The 20,015-nt window shown below is 44.3% G+C and overlaps 2 protein-coding genes across 2 annotated transcripts; both read left to right on the top strand.

Moving 5' to 3' along the window:
* The first annotated feature begins 862 nt into the window (after positions 1–862).
* On the top strand, positions 863–16,091 carry LOC137522437 (protein kinase C eta type-like). Its single transcript, XM_068242492.1, has 4 exons — positions 863–1,076; positions 12,868–13,106; positions 13,189–13,280; positions 15,757–16,091. Exons 1-4 carry the CDS (start codon positions 1,001–1,003, stop codon positions 15,770–15,772), a joined length of 423 nt encoding a protein of 140 aa, XP_068098593.1. The 5' UTR covers positions 863–1,000; the 3' UTR covers positions 15,773–16,091.
* Positions 15,875–19,055, top strand: LOC137522043 (protein kinase C delta type-like). The gene is made up of 7 exons (XM_068242063.1): positions 15,875–15,990; positions 16,380–16,442; positions 17,033–17,306; positions 17,398–17,526; positions 17,604–17,816; positions 17,909–17,998; positions 18,385–19,055. Exons 1-6 carry the CDS (start codon positions 15,875–15,877, stop codon positions 17,942–17,944), a joined length of 831 nt encoding a protein of 276 aa, XP_068098164.1. The 3' UTR covers positions 17,945–17,998; positions 18,385–19,055.
* The last annotated feature ends 960 nt before the right edge of the window (positions 19,056–20,015 follow it).

Consider the following 20,015-nt stretch of genomic DNA (forward strand, 5'->3'; position numbering starts at 1 on the left):
ATGAAATACAACATAAAATTGTCAGTAGCCCTTTAAGCTTTATAGTGGAAATAGCAGATAATGGGCTTGATTCACAAGAGTGCTGACTGTTAGCACGGCTGTTTTTGCGCAAATTTTCGTGTTTGCGCGTGATCGCAAATCGTTAGTTTTTGTGCGCAAACGCGAATTTTCACACTGAAACGATAACGATTTAGCACGAAAATTCACATTTGTGCGCAAAAGCGTTTAATCGTGCAAGAAAAATCGTGAATGCGAGGAAACGCAAAAACGGCCGTGCTAATTTTGCGTTTGCGCACAATCGCGATTTTTCACGCAAGATTAAACGGTTTCGCGCACAAACGGGAATTTTCGTGCTAAATCGTCATCGTTTTAGCGTGAAAATTTGCTTTTGCGCACAAAAACAATAACGATTTGCGATCGCGCGCAAACACAAAAATTCGCACCAAAACGGCCGTGCTAACAGTTAGCACTCTTGTGATTCAAGCCCAATGACTAAATATATAGAAGAGTGAGGCTAGAGCACATAGAGCCTCATTAGTAAAGTCAGTTTGCAGTACCTATATGGATTACAGTGGCCAGTCACATGATGCTGCACAGGTGGCAGTTGGCCGCATCCAGTCACCAGCCATCATGTGACCAGGCAGAAGTGGGAGGTGCCAGCACCAGCCATTCTTTCACCAAGCAGAAGTGGGAGGGGCCAGCACCAGCCATCCTTTCACCAGGCAGAAGTGGGAGGGGCCAGCGCCTGCCATCTTTTCACCAGGCAGAAGTGGGAGGGGCCAGCACCAGACATTCTGTCACCAGGCAGAAGTGGCAGTTGGCAGCATCAAGTCACCAGCCAGAAGTGGCAGTTGGCAGCATCAAGTCACCAGCCAGAAGTGGCAGTTGGTTCAGTCGAGAGAGAGAAGCGGAGAGAGCAGCAGCTATATCTCTTGAGGGAGAAGGTGAAAGGTGGTAGAAGAAAAAGCTCAGTGGTAAGTAGATAATTCTGAGCGAGAAGATGAAGACGAGAAGAGGAGGAAGAAGCAGCCAAGAAGGAGGCGGCCCGAGTCCAAAGAGACCGAGGATGGAGAAAGGTGAGGGTGCCTATATCAGGTTATTTGGATCATGTAGGGCAGAGCATTACTAGCATCCCAAAAGATCCAGGACTCTTCATGGCTTAGTGGGCGTGGTAATGACAGGTTGTGGGCATGGCCAAATCTTACAGTATGTCCCAATAAGACAAATTCACTTGGTGATCTCTGCCATTACTTGTAATGTATGCCCAGTGTGTTGTGCCCATAATCCCCGCCCACTATCACATGGGCATCCGATCTGCTGCTGTCTCCCTGAAGTCACACAGACATTCACCAGCTATCCCTCCCTCCCTGCTTCCCCCCAGTGGAGTAGCTAAGGAGCTATGGGCCCCAATGCGATTTTTACATGCCCTGCCCTCCCCCCCAAGCACTGTATAGATACCAATTGATACCATACCAGTCGAGATCTTTGCAAACCCTATTGCTACACCACTGCTTCCCCCCTCCCTGGTGTCAGGTATCCTTTCCCTTCTGTATCTACACTGGTGGCGTGAAGGAAGGGGTGGGGGGGAAATATTCACAGACACAGCTGATTTCTTACAGCACATGTTCCTGCAGCTTCCCTTGTCTGTCTCCAGCCTCTCAAACAGCCGCGCTGTCAGCTTCACACTGTATCCTGCCGCCCTGCAGTCATTAAACCTGCATGTCTCCTCCCTCCTGTCAGCTGAAAAATGTATCCTTCCGCCGTGCCGACCTCTAGAGCTCAATTCATCTAGTGTTACGCAGCAGTAGGGACTATTTTGTGCTGTGGATGGCACTGTTCGGCGAAGCAAACAGGGCAGGTGCTACAAATCTATTGAGCTGACAACGCCGCTTATTTGGGAAATTTTAAACAGAGCAGTAACCTCTTAGGTATATAATTATGATGGATATTAATATTCATCAGTGGCTGGAAACTGTAATGATAATATTCAGCAGTGGCTGGAAACTGTAATGATAATCATAATATCCAGCAGTGGCTGGATTCTGTAATGATAATATCAGCAGTGGCTGGCTGGCAGCACATATTCAGTAGGAGGCCTTGGGCAAGACTCCCTAACACTGCTAATGCCTATAGAGCAGGTCCTAGTGGCTGCAGCTCTGGTGCTTTCAGTTTGCCAGGAGAAAAAATATAAATAAATGTTACTTGTTTTGTATAAATAGGACTCTCCTCCTGGAATCTGGTGCACACGGCTAATTTTGATTTGCAAAGACCGGCCAATTTTACCACCCCAAATGTAAAAACGTTTAGAAAAGCGCTTCTAGTGTGAATGGGCCCTAAGGGCTCAGACACACTATGGGCCCATTCACACTAGAGCGTTTTGCCTGCGATTCCGGCAAACTGCTTTTTAAAGTGCTAGTGCAATAATACCCTATGGGCCCGTTCTTACTTGGGCGATTTGCGTTAATTGCCGGCGATTAATGCAAATCGCCGAACGCAAATGTGTAGCCTACACCATTTTCAGGCGATTTTCCGGAGATTGCGTTTAGTGCTATAGAAGTGCTAAATGCGAACGCCAGAAAGATCGCTGGCGTTTTGCAAGTGTGAATGGGGCCTATAAGCGCTTTTCTGGGCGCTTTTTGGCCATCAGAGCTTTCTGAGAGCTTTTTTTAAAAATGCTCCTGTTGATTTACATGTGGGCCCAGTTCACAGTGGTCAGTTGCATTTCAGAATAATTCTGATTGTCAACTCACTGTCCGCACAATTCTAGGGGCCTGTTCACAGTAACGGATTGCGTTATTCTAACTTGCTGCATGCAGGCTTTGTATTAAAGTCTATGGCCAGTCTCCATTGCAGTTCACAGTCATTATAACATGTGAGTTATGCAACTGACCACTGTGAACCTGGCCTAAAATCACACGGTTTTACCGCAATTGCAATTTTACCGTGATTTTAATGTAAGTCAATGGGAGTTTTTAAAAAGCTCTCAGAAAGCTCTGATAGCCAAAAAGCACTCAGAAAAGTGCTTATAGTGTGTCTGAGCCCTAAAGGTAACCCATTAATGATACAATTTGACCAGCGATCGATTATGAACGATTCTTCGTATCAACGATCGTAAATGATCAATTGGGACCACTAATAGATATAAATCTCCTAACCAATCCAATCAGATTGATGGGATAGAACCGAAATTCGGAGCGATTTCATTAATCTGATCGGATTGGTTAGGAGATTTTTGTCCATTAGTGGTCCCAAACAATCATTTACGATCATTCATACAAAGAATGGTTCGTAATCAATCGTTCTGCAAATTGTATCATTATTAGCCACCTTAACAGGTAAAGCCAACTGAGTATACAGTGGTTATGGTATTATTCTGCATACAGGCAGGCGCATAAATATCACACCACATACATGTGTAACATCATTACACTGCAGACCAGAAAAGGGCACACTGTGTCTGTATAACAATCAGTACATTTGTTCTATAACACATTTGTGTCTCATAGATGAATATCCGCAACAGCCACATTAAAGCCTCTTGCACACTACATGCCATTGTGATTTTTTAAACGATCTGATTTTTGATTAAAAAATACTGCATGCTGCTACGTTTTTTTAATCGGAATAAAAAATCGGATCGTATAAAAAAAAAATCGGAATCGGTGGTAGTGTGCAAGAGGCCTTATTGGGTACAACCACTGAAGAGGCATCGGCCCAAACACCCCATATTTTTTTCACAAACAGTCAGGTGGCGCCGCACTTGATGCGCCAATTTGTAGAAAGGCAGATTCAAATTTATCAGAGATTTCCATTCGTTTAGAGTGGGAACAGTGTGCAGCTTCCATTTTACCAGCAACATCTTCCAAGCATAGAAAAATGATGAAATGTCTGTTTTGTTTTGTGCTTGTTACAGGGCATGGTGGACAGTATTCCTAGCATACATTGCTATAGTGACATCCAAACAGGAAGGCGGAGATTCCAGAGTGGATCATTAACTTCCAATATTCTTATACAAGGGGACAAAGCCAAACACTGTGTAGAAAGTCTGCTGTATTTGAAACATTTACTATTGGGCAACGTAATGATCTCAGCCAATGTTGTCAGTGCTAGATAGGTTTGGTGCAACCACTAAGGCTGGTTTCACACCAGGACGTTGCATTAGAGGGGATGTTAAGGTCGCATAACATGCCCCTAACGTAACGCCTGGTGCTCTCTAATGTGGACGTCAGAGTGAGCTGCGTTGTGCAGCTCACTCTGGCGTCCGTGATGCCGTGATGCGTACTCTTGGACGCATGTGGCATCACATGGTCCCGCCCGGCCAATCGCCGCACAGAGCGGCCGCTCCAGGAAGTAAACACTGCATGTCACTGAGTGCAGTGAATATTAATTAGCCATGTGCCTGGCCGCTCTCCGCCCCTCCCCAACATTACTGAGCACGTGCAAGCAGTCTAACGCGGCTCTGCCGCTTATAAAGTACTGCATGCAGTACGTTGTCTAATGGCGCAGCGTTACTAAGTAACGCAACGTGGGCACTGTGAACAGCCCATTGATTTTTCATTGCTGTGCGGTGGGGTGCGTTACAAGCTGCTCTAACGTGCGCCTATAACGTCCCACTGTGAAACCAGCCTTAAAGAGACACTGAAGCGAAAAAAAAAATATGATATAGTGAATTGGTTGTGTACTATGAATAATTACTAGAAGATTAGCAGCAAAGAAAATATTCTCATATTTTTATTTTCAGGTATATAGTGTTTTTTTCTAACATTGCATCATTCTATAATATGTGCAGATTACACAACATTCAGCATTCAAAATGAGTCTTTCAGAGCAGTCTGTGCACTAATGACCTCTCCTCTAGCAGAGAAAAAGAAAACAGTTGAGATAATAAAAGTCAGATAACAGCCCTCTCCATGACTAAACTAAAGGTGCGTACACACGTCAGATAAAAATGAAAGATCACAGACCAATTTTACCCCCTTTCATGTAGTATGAGAGCCATACTCTACACAGTCTATTCTATGGAGCTGAACTCCCCATCAGATAGAAATCTTTGCAAGATGCTGCACACAAAGATGCTGTACACATGCAACAGATCAGTATCTGCAAAAGATCTGTTCCTGCAAAAGATCCATTCCTGCAAAATGCATTCATAGTCTATGACATCTGCAGATCTCATACACACCTTGTTTAACAGACATTCATCTGCAGATCAGACAATTATCTGCCGATCTGAAGATCCAACCTGGTGGATCTGATCTACAGATAATTGTCCGTTAAACAAGGTGTGTACGAGATCTGCAGATATCATAGACTTTGAATGCATTTTGCAGGAACGGATCTTTTGCAGGAACAGATCTTTTGCAGATACTGATCTGTTGCATGTGTACAGCATCTTTGTGTGCAGCATCTTGCAAAGATTTCTATCTGATGGGGAGTTCAGCTCCATAGAATAGACTGTGTAGAGTATGGCTCTCATACTACATGAAAGGGGGTAAAATTGGTCTGTGATCTTTCATTTTTATCTGACGTGTGTACGCACCTTTAGTGGGAGAGTAACAACTGGAGTTTCTTAACTCTTCCTGTACTGGAAACAATTAGACTGATGTATCTGATCTTAATGTTTTATTTCTTAGCTGTACTACACATACAAATCATAATATCATAATTTTTTTTTCGCTTCAGTGTCTCTTTAAAGCGTACCTAAGATGAGAATAAAGAAAGATTTGATACTTACCCGGGGCTTCCTCCAGCCACATAATAGTTTTCCATTTTGCAGAGATAGATTCCGTTTTAGCCATCAGAGTGTATTGTAATAAAAAAAAAAACTATGGTAACTTGTGATTTGCTTTTCTGCGTCTTTATATAGAAGTTCCAATATTAACTCCAGACAACCCCATCTGTGTTCATGTGGCATGCCTGAGATGGAAATATCTAAACAAAGATCTTCTAAGAAAATTATAACATACCTAAAAAACTTTAATGTTCTAATGTTGTTATGGATATTTATCGGGCGCCCTTTTTTCTGCTTTTTTCGCTGTACAGATAGTCCCTGGTTAACGAACGAGATAGGGACTGTAGGTTCGTTCTTAACCTGAATCTGTTCTTAAGTCGGAACAATGTGCTATCTCTGTCCCTCCTCTGTGCCCCCCTGTGCCTCCAGTGTCCCCCTATGTGTCACCTCTGCCATCTGTGCCTGCTTATACAAGTTTAAAAGCCATTTTTTCTTAGAATTTTTTAAAATCGATTTTCTCAAAAACTACAAGTCCAATTTAAAAAAAAAAAAAATGGGCTTGTTCCCATGGAAACACTGAATCCATGTTGTTTGTATCGGCGGGTCGTTCGTAAGTCGGGGACTACCTGTATTAACGATAATTGTATTAGAGTCTATGATGGTTTCCTTTTTTTTCCACTAGCCGCCGCCACCCTTTTTTCTTGCTACCCACCAGAGCAGTTTTGGCAGTTTCACTATGTTCCTACTTAATCAGCAATAACTTTGTACCTACTTATGACACCTAAATGGAATGTATCTTTTTTTTTTTCAAGACAAAGTAAACCAGCCTAGGATTTCATTGTATGCCATTTTTTTCCTAAGGGTAGTTTCACAGTGCGACGTTAGTCGCGCGTTGTAGCCCTTTCTAACATGTACAAACGCACTGCAATGCAAAGTCAATGCTACATTCACAGCGCATGCGTTGCGTTATAGTGTAACACAGCACGTTCTGTGAAAGTAGTGCTTGCAGTGCGTTTAGCACGTTATGGGCTGCGTTACTGTGTTTGCACATGCTCAGTGGATTTTGTTTTGGGCGCATCAGGATGCCACGAAAGCGGCGCATTTGATGCGACGTTAAGGTCGCATTGAAATGACAGCTAAACGCAATGCAACATAGCATAACGTGTACTTATACATTATGCTTTTGCGTTGCGTTACTACCTGCAGAGCGACCTTAATGTCACACCAAAAACGCGTCAACTGTGAACTTAGCCTCAAACAAATTTGTTTTCTATGCATTTTAATGGGAAAAAAGGGGGGAAAAACACAAAACAAATTTCTCGGTTTTACCAATTCCAGTTTAAAAATAAAACGTGCCACCAATCTTCCTATGTGTTATAATTATGTTGTGTTATAGCCTACTGTTATTGATCTACTGATAAATTGTACTGCCCTTTATCACATTGCTTGTTTGTTTTACCTGAAAACTTTAATAAAATGTTTGAAACAAAAAAAAAACACAAATTTTGTTTGGGTCTTTCTACCGTTTATAATAAAACTTAGATTATGTTTCTATCACAATTTATGGTAAGGATACTTAATTCTGAATTAATGCTACAGTGTGTATTTTTCACTATGAACTGAGAAAATAAAAGCATTTGGTAAAAGTCAATCTTATTGGCTTATTTTACCAATTAGGGTGGCAACAGATAGTGCAAGAAGTTTGCACAGGAGCAAGCCCCATCCTGCACATATCTACATCCTCTACGTCCTTAGATGAAGTCACAGAGGATGTAGATATACTGTAGTGGTGAATAAAGCATCCCAGAATAAAACCGGTTCGGTCCAGGTATATTATCTGACAAATACATTGCTGAATCCTAAGAGCCAGGATTTTTTTCAAAGCTTCAAACCAATATTTATGAATGATATGGGACTATACTGTATGATTCGCAAAAATTGGGGGATTTATTGGGCTTAAAGTGAACCAGAAATGAAAATAAACTGATGAGATAAACAATTGGATCTGTCATCCTACTCCTAAAAATAACTCTTTTCAGGTGAGTACACACACGCCTGATTTCTTCAAACGACAGGTCGTCAGACCCTCCCGCGAGGCGGCCGTTCTGACGACAGTTTCCCCGTGTGTACAGTCTGTCGGCAGGCTGATGAGGCTGGTTTTGACTGATCCGCTCGGCGAATCAGTCAAAACCAGCCTTATCAGCCTGCCGATAGACTGTACACATGGAGATACTGTCGTCAGAACGGCCGCCTCGCGGGAGGGTCTGACGACCCTTCGTTTGAAGAAATCAGGCGTGTGCCCTGGGCCCATATGCAATTCACTTTTTCTCCATAGTTTTCTCCCAGGTGATATTTTTAAACTTGTCAACAAAATGCCTTTTAAGCCACCAGAAAGCAAGAAAAGGTTCAAAATGATTTTGAGGCCTGGAACCCACTGAAATCAGCAAACGCAAAACGCAACCACTAGCGTTTTGTCTGAGCGGTTTGCAAGCGGATTCATGCGCGTTTTTGGTCGTGTTTTGCAACATTGTATTTTTTTCCCCAGCGGGTGCCTAGCGTTTTGCGTTTTGCGTTTTTATCCTGATTGGTCCTGTGAATTATTTTTCATTTTGTTACAGTGTGCTGAACCGCAAAACGCTAGCAAAACCGCTCAGTTTAGGTTTTGCTGAGCGTTTCTGCTAGCGTTTCAATACTTTACATTGAAGCGCTAACGCTCCCAAAATGCTGCAGGTCCTGCGTTTGCGTTTCTGGGAAACGCAAACGCTCCTGTGGAAGTTGCCCCATCCATTAACATTAGCCCAGCGTTTTGGCAAACTGCTAGCGTATCGCAGTGCTGCCAAAACGCTGCCAAAAGCGCTCCTGTGGGTTCCAGCCCTGATAGTACTTATTCACCTAATTTTTGGTACTTTCTTTGTTGAAAAGTGCTGGAAAGTTATTTAGAATTGAAGATGAAAAATTGTCTCCTAGGAGAAAACTCAGGTGAAAAAGAGAATTGCATATGGCCCCAGGTGGCAGGCGAAACACCACCTATTATTGCGAAACTTGTTCACGCAGGCCAGGATTACACCCAGGAAATTGCTTTAAAATGTACCATACTTTGGCCAACTTCTCTGCTATCAGCCAATAGAAGACACCAAACTGTCCGAATAAGGTATGAAATTAAACGTTATAATGTGTTTTTTAAAATAAGATATACCATGTTACTGTGTTACGTTCCATGTAAGAATGGGAGAGAGAGTAAAAGGGAGAGTGCATTTCTGTAAAAAAAAACTCAGAGTAGAAACGACTCCCTTTAGGAAAAAACTCAGTGGAAAGGGTTAAAGGTGAACCTGAGATTCACTGTCCCCTATTTATATTTAACTGGGGCTCCCTCCAGCTCCATGAGGACCCTCCAGCCCCATGAGGACCATGGCCTCCCTAGATGTCCTGTTCAGCCCCTCCGTTCATCATTTGGACAATCTGTTCTGCTCAAAAGCCTCCGAGTTCTGTTTAAATTTGGTTCCTGTCATTGCTAAATTAGTTAACCTTAATTTCATCACCTGAGTTAGGCAAATAATATCTAAAGCTCGCCATACAAACATCGATTTTCATCACCCAAATGGGCCCCACCAGCCAGTATTGTGGGGAGCCGCCACTGTATCTGTAGGTTACTCAAAGTAGGATAGCGCCATCTGGACCAAGACTTTATATAACTATATAAAACAATATGAAACTTGTGCACATATGTTGTCACCTGACTAGCCTATAGCTTGTCCGCCCCCTACATACCCACCGCGGCCCACACATCTCCCCACTACTGCATACTCTTCACTGGTTGCCACTTGCCAGTAAAATGGAGAATCCACTTTAAGATCTGCCTGCTGACATTCACGGCTCTAAACCACACGGGACCCACGTACAAAGCGGATCTATTGTAAGTATATGTCCCTCCATGCACCCTCCACTCTGCCAACCAGGCCCGGCTCTAGACTTTTTGCCGCCTGAGGCAATCTTTAAAGAAATTGCCGCACCCCCAAGCTGTGGGTGTGGGGGGCCGCCCGAGCTGGAGGGGATAGCGGGCAGGAAGGGGGTATTGGGCCTAGCGGCGGGGAGGGGGTCGGACCCCCCCTCCCTTGCCTGGGTCCCCCGTCCTCTGCTCCCCTCCAGCTTTAAAAAGTTACGTTGCCTCAGCTACGGTAGCTATTGTAAGAGGCAACGGACGGGGATCACTCACCTCTTCCTCGTTCCAGCGTGCGCTCCACTGACATCACTTCCTGCTACGTTTGCATCGCGGCCATCTTGGCCAAATGATTAAAAGTTACATTAAGCTATTTATTGGCAGCGGAGAGCGGCGAAAATAGGCAAAATGAAGAGGGGGAATAACGGGGGAAACAGTAATGTTTATTTTACTTTGGTGTAAATGCATCACAGATCATCTTTAAGAGCAGTCTAAGTAGGCCTGCCCAGCAAAATGTTTGATGAAGCCCCCTCTCCATTAACAAAAAGAATAAAAAATAAAAATGTAGCATATCACATAAATAGGCAGTGTCACTTAAACATAACTAGGCAGAGTTACCTGGCTTCTGTGCTGGGTGGTCTGGCTTTCTGCTGGGAGGATGGCCTGCCGCCAGGTTATCTGTCTGTAATTATTTGTTTGTATTATGTACAGCGCTACGGAAGATGCTGGCGCTATATACATAAAAAATAATAATAATAATAAGTGGCGAGATACATGTGCATACTTCAGGAAAGCTTTATATGCTAGGTCTGCCTCGTTATATTTGTCAAATACGGACTATGCAACATTACCGCCAACAGGGGTAGAGGCAGTGGCTGTAAAAGTGACAAAGATGGCCAGAGAATCATATCGTACATCCAGTGCCCTAGGCCTGCTGTCAACAACCGGCCCCCACCACCAACACCAAAAACATTCTGTCCAACACTCTGACTAGCGGTCACTGGTTTGAATGGGCTCATTTCAGTTGTGCTGCTCTGCCCCCATTCAACAATAATTGCTGTAATTTGCGCTACTGCCCGAATGTGCACAACAGCCAATAGTGTTCTGGGAATGCATACTTGAGAAATGACGCTGATCTATGACCTTGACTTGTCAAGAATGCATAACACTACCGGCCTCGGTTGCTGTGCACATCTGGGCAGGAGCGAGGTATTACAGGGAGCGCTAGCGGACAGAGCATGCGCGGCTTCTTTGCCCTCTGTGCAACTGGCTGCAGTCAGAGCCACACACAGGTGGCAGGGCAGTGCAATGGAGAGAAGCCCATCCAAAAGAGAGAACAGGTAAGTAGCAAACATCCTGTCAAGACCCACTTTGGATGTTCTGTTGTAATTAGAGCGGACCTGACCTCAAAACGTCCTCTGTGCTCTAAAAGATATGCAACAACATAACCTTTAAAGAAAAACATTTCTTTGTTACAGCTGATATAAATCTTGCAATAAATCTGCAGTGTGTCTACTTCCTGCTTTCATGGAAGCAGACATATTGTTAACATCCCATGCTTTCAAATGAGCTTAGTTGTTGTGGCAGTCAGGTGACACAGGGTAGAGATCAAATTACAACTTGTGATTAGACACAGATGACCGGGAATTAGACAGCCTCTCTAAATACATACGGGGTGCATTTCTCTATGTTTTCCTTCTGTCCTGTGCAAGAGTTCAGCTTCACTGAAGCCGTAATCACTCAATGTGCCGCAGGGATGTGGCGAATCTGCTTAGGATTTAATGCTGAATTGGACTGGATAAGAAATTAAGGTAAAAAACAGACTTTAGTGTCTCTTTAAAGGACTAATAAAGCCAAAAAAGGAATGTAGCTGATGGTTACAGGGATCTGGAAGAAGTCCCAGGTAAGTATGAATCCTCTACCCCAGGCATGGGCAAACTTGGCCCTCCAGCTGTTAAGGAACTACAAGTCCCACAATGCATTGCAGGAGTCTTACAGCCACAGTCATGACTCATAAAGGCAAATGCATTGTGGGACTTGTAGTTCCTTAACAGCTGGAGGGCCAAGTTTGCCCATGCCTGCTCTACCCCCACTAGTCTCTGGTACATACAAGGTCACCACTTAAATAGATCTTACCTGGGATTTCCTCCAGGCCCTAGAAGCCATTTGGATCCCTCGGCGCAGCTCCGGTCCTCTCTTCGCGGTCCTGCTGGTAGCTGTAAGGATCGCTGACTCCCAATGAGTTGGCGCCTTCTGCACGGGCACCGATGAGCGCCTGCCCCATGTGAGAATGCGCCCATGTCACCGGGAGCGTACTATGCCGGCTCCCAATTATGTATATATTTATATATAGACGCAACAATCAAGAAACCTATTAGTATTTTCTAAGAATATAATCCAATCTTCCTTTATAACTTTAAGTAGTTTGCAATACAAAAATGGACTTAACATCTCCCTTCTGTGATAAATACAGCAGTGGTGTAGCAATAGGGGGTTCAGAGGTAGCAACTGCATCGGGGGCTCTTGGGCTAGAGGGGCCCCGAGGGGCCCACTCCTCAAACACAGTATTAGCTCTTTATTGGTCCTGTGCTGATAATATTCACTTCTATAGTTGATTTGAATAGTAGTGATCATTAACACACAGTTTCCCATCCCCTTCTTGCACCTCTGACAATGTGGTTGTCCTTGATTGGTTTTGGTGTGTTGTATCAATTGTTATCTATAGCATGCTTGGGGGGCCCCAATGCTAAACTTGCACTGGGGCCAACAGCTTCTTAGCTACACCACTGAAATACAGCAAATACAAAAATATATGAGGTCTGCTGTGGGGTGTACAGAGTTGCTGATGTGTGTGAAATGTGCTGAGAAGCTGTGCAATACTGGATAATAAAGTGTTGGGGGTTTGACGTGTAAAGTGTAAAAGCTGCATCTGGTCCATGATAGTCACTGACTGCTGCACTCACTGTGGAACCAGAAGTGACATGTAATAGTTGCATTGATGTCACTGTCACTGGTGTGGGTACCACAATCTGCACTTAGTTCCTTGCACTGCACTCCTCAGATTCACACCTGACAAAGAAAGCTAACATGTGTCCTAATCTTTTATTTGCATTATTATAGGATAGCCAATAAATAGCTGAATTAAATAATTGTGATCTTGTGACACCTTAACAATGTATTGTGTAATTAATCCCAATAGATGTCCCCGTGTCCCTGGAGAGCCTGGTCTTCCATCGTGAGCTTGGAGAAGGCAGCTACGGCCGAGTCCTGCTGGCAACGCACATGGAAACAGGTAGGGAATTCGCAATCAAGGTCATCAAGAAGAGGACCCTGATATCTCGTGAGAGGGTGGAGCGCGTCGTTCTGGAGAGCCGGATCCTAAGAAGCGCATCAGGATGTCCCTTCCTCATCCAAGGAAGGTTTGCTCTCCAGACTCCGGTAAGTTCACCCACTATGGTAAATACCACTAAGTATTGTACAGTATGAAAGCTAACTCTATGTTCTCTCTGGCTTTCTACAGGATCTACTGATGATGGGAATGGACCTTGCCCGAGGCGGAGATCTGCACGGACTTCTGTGGAAGAGAGGACCTCTAGATATCAGCACAGCGAAGTAAGTACTAAATAGGATTTCTGCCTTGTATATGCATATTTACAGGGGTGGCAGGCGTAGCACTTGCTGTGGGCGCTATGCCTGCACTTAGTGGCTTAGTGGGCGCTGTTCTGTGGCTCCATGTTCTGACTTTCTCAGACGCGTTGTTAGGGGCGGAGATATAGCTGCAGCAGCTGACGCAGCAAGTGTACCATAATTCCCAGCTGTCCCTCTTTTTCAGAGACAGTCCCTCTCTGGGAACCAAATCCCTCTGTCCCTCCTTCTTCCTTATTTGTCCCTCTTTCCAGACTGATGTACAGATCTGCGTTGCTATATGTATTTTTCTGCTGAATAGTGTGCTTAACCACCCTGGCGTTCTGATTAAATCGCCAGGGTGGCTGCGGGAGGGTTTTTTTTAAATAAAAAAAAAACTATTTCATGCAGCCAACTGAAAGTTGGCTGCATGAAAGCCCACTAGAGGGCGCTCCGGAGGCGATCTTCCGATCGCCTCCGGCGCCCAGAATAAACAAGGAAGGCCGCAATGAGCGGCCTTCCTTGTTTTGCTTATATCGTCGCCATAGCGACGAGCGGAGTGACGTCATCGACGTCAGCCGACGTCCTGATGTCAGCCGCCTCCGATCCAGCCCTTAGCGCTGGCCGGAACTTTTTGTTCCGGCTACGCTGGGCTCAGGCGGCTGGGGGGACCCTCTTTCGCCGCTGCTCGCGGCGAATCGCCGCAGAGCGGCGGCGATCAGGCAGCACACGCGGCTGGCAAAGTGCCGGCTGCGTGTGCTGCTTTTTATTTCATTCAAATCGGCCCAGCAGGGCCTGAGCGGCAGCCGCTGGCGGTGTTGGACGAGCTGAGCTCGTCCAGACCGCTCAGCTGGTTAATGTGACAAAAAAAGATTATGATATAATGAATTGTATGTGTAGTATGGATAATTCATAGAACATTAGTAGCAAAGAAAAGAATCTCATATTTTTATTTTCAGTTATTAGCTTTTCTTTATAACATTGCATCATTCTCTAATATTTGCAATTTACAAACTACACTCTATATTTTAAACTATGAAACAGATACAGGTTCACTTTAAAAAGATTTGGGTTTAGCACTTATACACGGCTTAAAGGATACCAGAGGCGAAACTATTGGGAGAAACAGTGGGGGAGCAGGCATGTATGGGGACCTGTCCTGATGGCCACCACTCCCCATTCTCCTCTGCCCCCTCCTTCTACTAAAGCACCTCTGGCAGCCTCTTCCGTGTCGCTAGAGTCAGTCGCTAGAGGTCAGGAGCACTCTGCGTATGATGTCCTGATTAGGTCATGTGCATGCGCAGAGCGCTCCCGGCCACGGTTACGCGCTGAGGGACACGTGCAAGTCAGCCTAGCACCTGCAAAATGAGGCCCGACTCCAGGAACTCGGAAGAGGCCGCCGGGGGGTCTTCAGGTAAGAAGGAGGGGGGCAGAGGAGAACGGGGGAGCGGTGGCCCTCAGGACAGGTCCCCATACATGTCTGCTCCCCCATCTCTCCTTATTGTTTCAGCTCTGGTATCCTTCAAATATTATAGTTTTGTGCCCATAGGTGTTGTTCTTGTTGAAGTGAGTACCATATAGAATATAGAATATATATCTTAGTTTGGATTTATAGATGCACCAGTCCAGACATTTTATCTGTGTGTGAAGGGGCATAGAGCAACACGTTCCACTAAGTATGATATAATGGAGTACCCTACGGATCTTCTAATGTGAAAGTCTGTATCAAGCACTAAGTGGCTGATCCCACTGACGCTCTTCTGTCCGCTACACAGAGAGGACGAGAGAAAGAAAAAACAATAGCAGTAATTGCCATGTACTGTCTGTGCAATTTTACTGGGATTTTGTGAACTTACCACATTGTTGTCTTTATTCACTTAGCTCGCAGGACACAGTGTGATTTTATGCCTCCCGATTTCCCTTTTCTCCTCTCTGTATAACACCTTCCCCTATTATTGTTTTTTTATTGGCTCTATATAGCGCTAACATATCACGTGGCGCTGTACAATACATAAGGTTACAGACAATGATAATAGAGGCGACATACAACGTAGCAAATGCAATTGCCCTTCACTACCAAGACATGGGTGTTGTGTGTGTGTGTGTGTGGGGAGGGGGGGGGTGCAATTTCAGTGGTTGCCACAGGTGCCATTTTCCCTAGATACACCACTGTGTATAAGGGATGGAGAGACACATGAAGGGAGATGTCTCACAGAAACATATTCTAGAGTGATGCATCATGGGAAACTACAGTTGCTCACTTACAGATGAATTATCACAAATATCTTTCCGTTTTAAGAAGGAAAAATTACATTTAACATTGCTTTTTGATAGAGGGTTTTTGATCTCTTTTTAGCCCTTTATACTTTCCAGGTAGTTCTGGAACACCATGAGCTATCTGGGCATTACTTGATGTATGTGGTACTGTGCTTTGTTGTTGCTGTTGATTTCTTTTATATTTTAGGTTGATGGGGCTGTGAGGCAACGGTGGGAGTTACTACAGAAAAAGCATGTTGCAACTGATCTGGGATTGGTCATCAAGAGGAGTGCGGGAAATACAGCATCCAATGTGAAAGGGCGGTATGGGTTATATAAATGGCTTCTTGGGGGCTGTCTGCAGTTTTAGACGCAGCCATCTGAACTACCCCCTTGTCGCTGGCACAGATTCATTGGGTAGTATTTTAGAGTCTCTCATTCGGTGTGAGAGGACGTTGATATTTTTATCTGCTACTCGATTTGGATCCTTGGGGATTTATTGTTTGGGTAAAGTTGCCAACTAATGTGGGTGGGTTTTGAATCTCTGGTTGAGTTATTGTTTTACGCAACTATTAATTAATAAGATTGGTTCAGTTTTCTGGAATTGAAAGTTAAAAAAGGTGAATAAAACCCTTACATATTTTATCAATACCCTAACAAAAGCCTGTGCCCAGTTTTATGTCAAATAAAATATTTTAGATTAAATATTTTGAATCAATATTTTGAGTTTTTTTAATGGGGTAATTAAAAGTATAAGTAAATGGCACCTGAATTCCCAGGCAGATGGGACTGTTAGCATTTCACGTAATTCACCTGTATTTCTTTTTACAGATTCTACGCTGCGGAGATCATCTGCGCCCTCCAGTACCTCCATTCTAAGGGCTACATTCACCGGTAAGTTACCCCCCATATCCAACAGTCCTCTTTCCATGTGCAGCTACCTCCTTCCATATCGAACAGTCCTCCTTCCATGTGCAGCTTCCCCCTTCCATATCCAACAGTCCTCCTTACATGTGCAGCTACCCCCTTCCATATCCAACAGTCCTCCTTCCATGTGCAGCTACCCTCTTCCATATCCAACAGTCCCATTTCCATGTGCAGCTACCCCCTTCCATATCCAACAGTCCTCCATCCATGTGCAACTACCTCCTTTCATATCCAACAGTCCTCCTTCCATTTGCAGCTACCCCCTTCCATATGCAACAGTCCCCCTTCCATGTGCAGCTTAGCTTTCCCTTCCATATGCAACAGTCCCCTTTCCATGTGCAGCTACCCCCTTCCATATGCAACAGTCCCATTCTCATATGCAGAAGTCCCCCTTTTAGTATCTAGTCATCATTTGCAGCAGCCCCATTCTATGTGGACTCTCCCCACGGGCTGAACGTAATTCCTGATTACATTACATGTTATTCCTGATTACATTACATGTTATATTGATAATTTACAATATGTCACAGTTGTATGACAGAATGTCTATTTTACAGGGACCTCAAGCCCGGGAACATTTTGCTGGATGGTACTGGCCATATCAAGGTGGCGGATTTTGGACTGGCAATGGAGGGAACGACATCCACCGTCTGCATCGGCACCAGAGCTTTCATGGCCCCGGAGATGGAGGACTTCCTGGAATACGATGCTGGAGTCGACTGGTACGCCTTCGGTGTGGTCCTCTACCAGATGGTAACAGGTAAGTCACCCCACAACGTCCAGCTGAACGGTGAGGACCTGGACTACGTCACCCGAGACATTATCACAAAGGTTAGTATATTATTATACAGGTCAGTATAGCAGAAATTGACGATAATATAAGTATATTTCATTTACTTTTAATTGTTTAATTATTTTTCAGCTCCTCTGGGAGGATCCACGTGTGCGCCTGGGAGTCAACGGCAACATTAGAAGACACCCCTTCTTCAGAGGCATCAACTGGGTGGCACTTGAAGGACTTCATATGGTGCCACCAATTATCCCTGAACAAGTAAGTATGGAGACCTGGCATACTATAAACTCCACCTATGAAAACTGGTAGCTAAATCTTATCTTCTCTCATTGCAGCCCCCAGAGACGGCGTCCCTCCCGCACAAGAAGATTGAAGAGATGATGACGAAAACCAGAGGAGACCAGATGGATCCCATTGGACCAGAGGACCAGCAGCTTCTCCAGGTATTCTCTTTTCAGGGCAGAGAAGGGCAGAGCCGGCTCGTGGACCCCGACTGTTGGAACCTCAAGGCCTTGGAACCCTGGCAGGAGCACAGACTGTGGAACATGGTACGGATTTAGCACATTTAGCATATATGTTTCTGCCTGGTGCATGTATTTGTTTAGCTAATTACTCTTTATTCCTGTTTCTCCATCCTCAGAGGACCTGTGTCGTGAAGCTCGCCAGATGTGACTGAGGAAATGATGACAGCGGTGGACGAAGCTTTGTGCTCAGGACTGACAATGTTTCGGTAAGATTTTCTCATCTTTTTACACTTGACATACAGGGAATGACAAACGCTTGTTGCAGCACCGATTTTCATCTGATTATGGAGTCTAATGGTCGATCGGGCAGCATAATTGCAAGATGCATGGCCATCTTAAGAGAGTCTATCTTCTCACGTATGAGTAGACTTATGGTCTTTTGGCTATAAATGTTTGCATGAATATAATATCTCCAAAACTTTAGCTAATACAGACACACAGCCATATTTTGTTCCAGATTTAATGTTAGATTTACAAAATGTACCAACATCTATATATTTAGAAGCTGAAGCCAGCTGAATACATCTTGTTTTATCACATCTGAAATCATTTATATTTCTTGCTAACACTGTTACTGGCTTTGCTTCCTTAGAAGAAGAAGACCTCTGTGCGGAAGAAGACCAGACGATGACGGACCCAGAGACCAGAGGAGACAGATGAGGGACCTGGAGGCGGAGAGCAGCATCGTCCATCAGAAGAGGACATCGGGGTAAGTCCTTTTCTTCTTCTCTTTGACAGACATACACTGACTGAGAAACACACATTGGGCTCAGCTCATAAAGAACAGGAGTGATTGGAAATGATAACAGCTTTTCTTCTTCCCAGCTATCTTAGAACTTTTTCGACAAACATTTATTTGTTATTTTATCTCCAGTCCCCTGCTGGAGATAGAATAACGCTGTTATCATTTCATCTAACTCCTATTCTTTGTGACTTGTGCTCTATGACCGGTATACGCCAACACTGTCTGACATTCACCACAAGACACAGACACACTGGAGCTGTTTTACTAACACAGTTGCAGTAAAAACTGGAGCAACAGAGATTCAGCTGCTTGGAGCAACCAATAAGATAGCGTGTTTCCTCCAGCAGCTGAACCATGATTGGCTGGCTGCACTGTTTAACTGCTTCAGTAGTCTTTACTGCAGTGTTGATAAATCAGCCCTTTGGACATTCACTGACTGACAAACACTGACAGATTTAGCTTGACTCATACAGACCAACATTCATAGGGGCTGATTCATCAAGATGGGTGAAAAAAACTGGAGGAACCAATTAGCTTTCAGCTGCTAAGTGCAGGAAAGGCTCTGAATGGCTGCTCAGGCTACCTGCCTCACTTTTGCTCCAGTTTTCTTTCTTTCTTGATAAATGAGCCCCGCTGACTGCAGAGATGTAGGAAAAGTTATATACCATTCACAGACAGGGCAGTAGTTTAGAGAGTAGCTAGGGACACACACACCACAAACACACACACACACACACACACACACACACACACACACTAAGGGGTAGGAGATGATGATGACTAGCATCAGTTAGTATAGGTTAGTGATAGTGTAGAGTAGGTCCTGCCCTAATGCCTGGTACACACCATGCAATTTCTCGCCAGATAGCTGGTCCAATAGATAACTTAGGACAGGTCTGATCTGATTTCTGATTGTTTTTCTGATAGATTTTGTATAGGATTGATTGGAAAACGATCGTAAATCAGATTGGACCTGTTGGAAATTATCTATTGGACCATCTATCTGGCGAGAAATTGCATGGTGTGTACCAGGCATAAGAGAGTCTACCTTGTCGCTGGTGGGCAGGCTTACGGTCTTTTGGACAAAAATGCAAGATTAAATTATAAAATTGGGTAATGCCAGACACACACAGCCATATTTTTTTTCTGATTGGCTGTTAGGACCAAAATGGCCCAACATTGCTTAGTGCAAGGCCCAGCCCAACTGAATGCAATTTGATAAACCACATATATATGCAATTTTATGTCTGGCTAGATGGGGGGCAGGTTATACCATTCAGAATGATGCTACCATTTGGATTGTCATCTCAGGCCTACATGTTCTATTCTATTGAGATGACTTTCTACTGCATACAGCTGTTTTCTTGCTTATTTGGGAAAAACTGTGCAACCTTTAGGCAGTTGGGCCTTTTTTATACTGTGAAGTGAGTGTTAACAGAAAAACAAAATTGCTTATTGGTTGAACAGGAGAAGCTGTA

The sequence above is a fragment of the Hyperolius riggenbachi genome, chromosome 6 (assembly GCF_040937935.1).
Source record: "Hyperolius riggenbachi isolate aHypRig1 chromosome 6, aHypRig1.pri, whole genome shotgun sequence".
Classification (NCBI taxonomy): Eukaryota; Metazoa; Chordata; class Amphibia; order Anura; family Hyperoliidae; genus Hyperolius; species Hyperolius riggenbachi.

Bases quoted from the DNA above. Each gene is read 5' to 3' on its own strand.
- LOC137522437 (XM_068242492.1), top strand. From the start codon at position 1,001: ATGAAGACGAGAAGAGGAGGAAGAAGCAGCCAAGAAGGAGGCGGCCCG. The intron at 1,077-12,867 runs GTGAGGGTGCCT...TAATCCCAATAG, and splicing joins GAGACCGAGGATGGAGAAAG to ATGTCCCCGTGTCCCTGGAG. The intron at 13,107-13,188 runs GTAAGTTCACCC...GGCTTTCTACAG, and splicing joins GGTTTGCTCTCCAGACTCCG to GATCTACTGATGATGGGAAT.
- LOC137522043 (XM_068242063.1), top strand. From the start codon at position 15,875: ATGGGTTATATAAATGGCTTCTTGGGGGCTGTCTGCAGTTTTAGACGC. The intron at 15,991-16,379 runs GTGTGAGAGGAC...TTCTTTTTACAG, and splicing joins ATTTTAGAGTCTCTCATTCG to ATTCTACGCTGCGGAGATCA. The intron at 17,307-17,397 runs GTTAGTATATTA...ATTATTTTTCAG, and splicing joins CCCGAGACATTATCACAAAG to CTCCTCTGGGAGGATCCACG.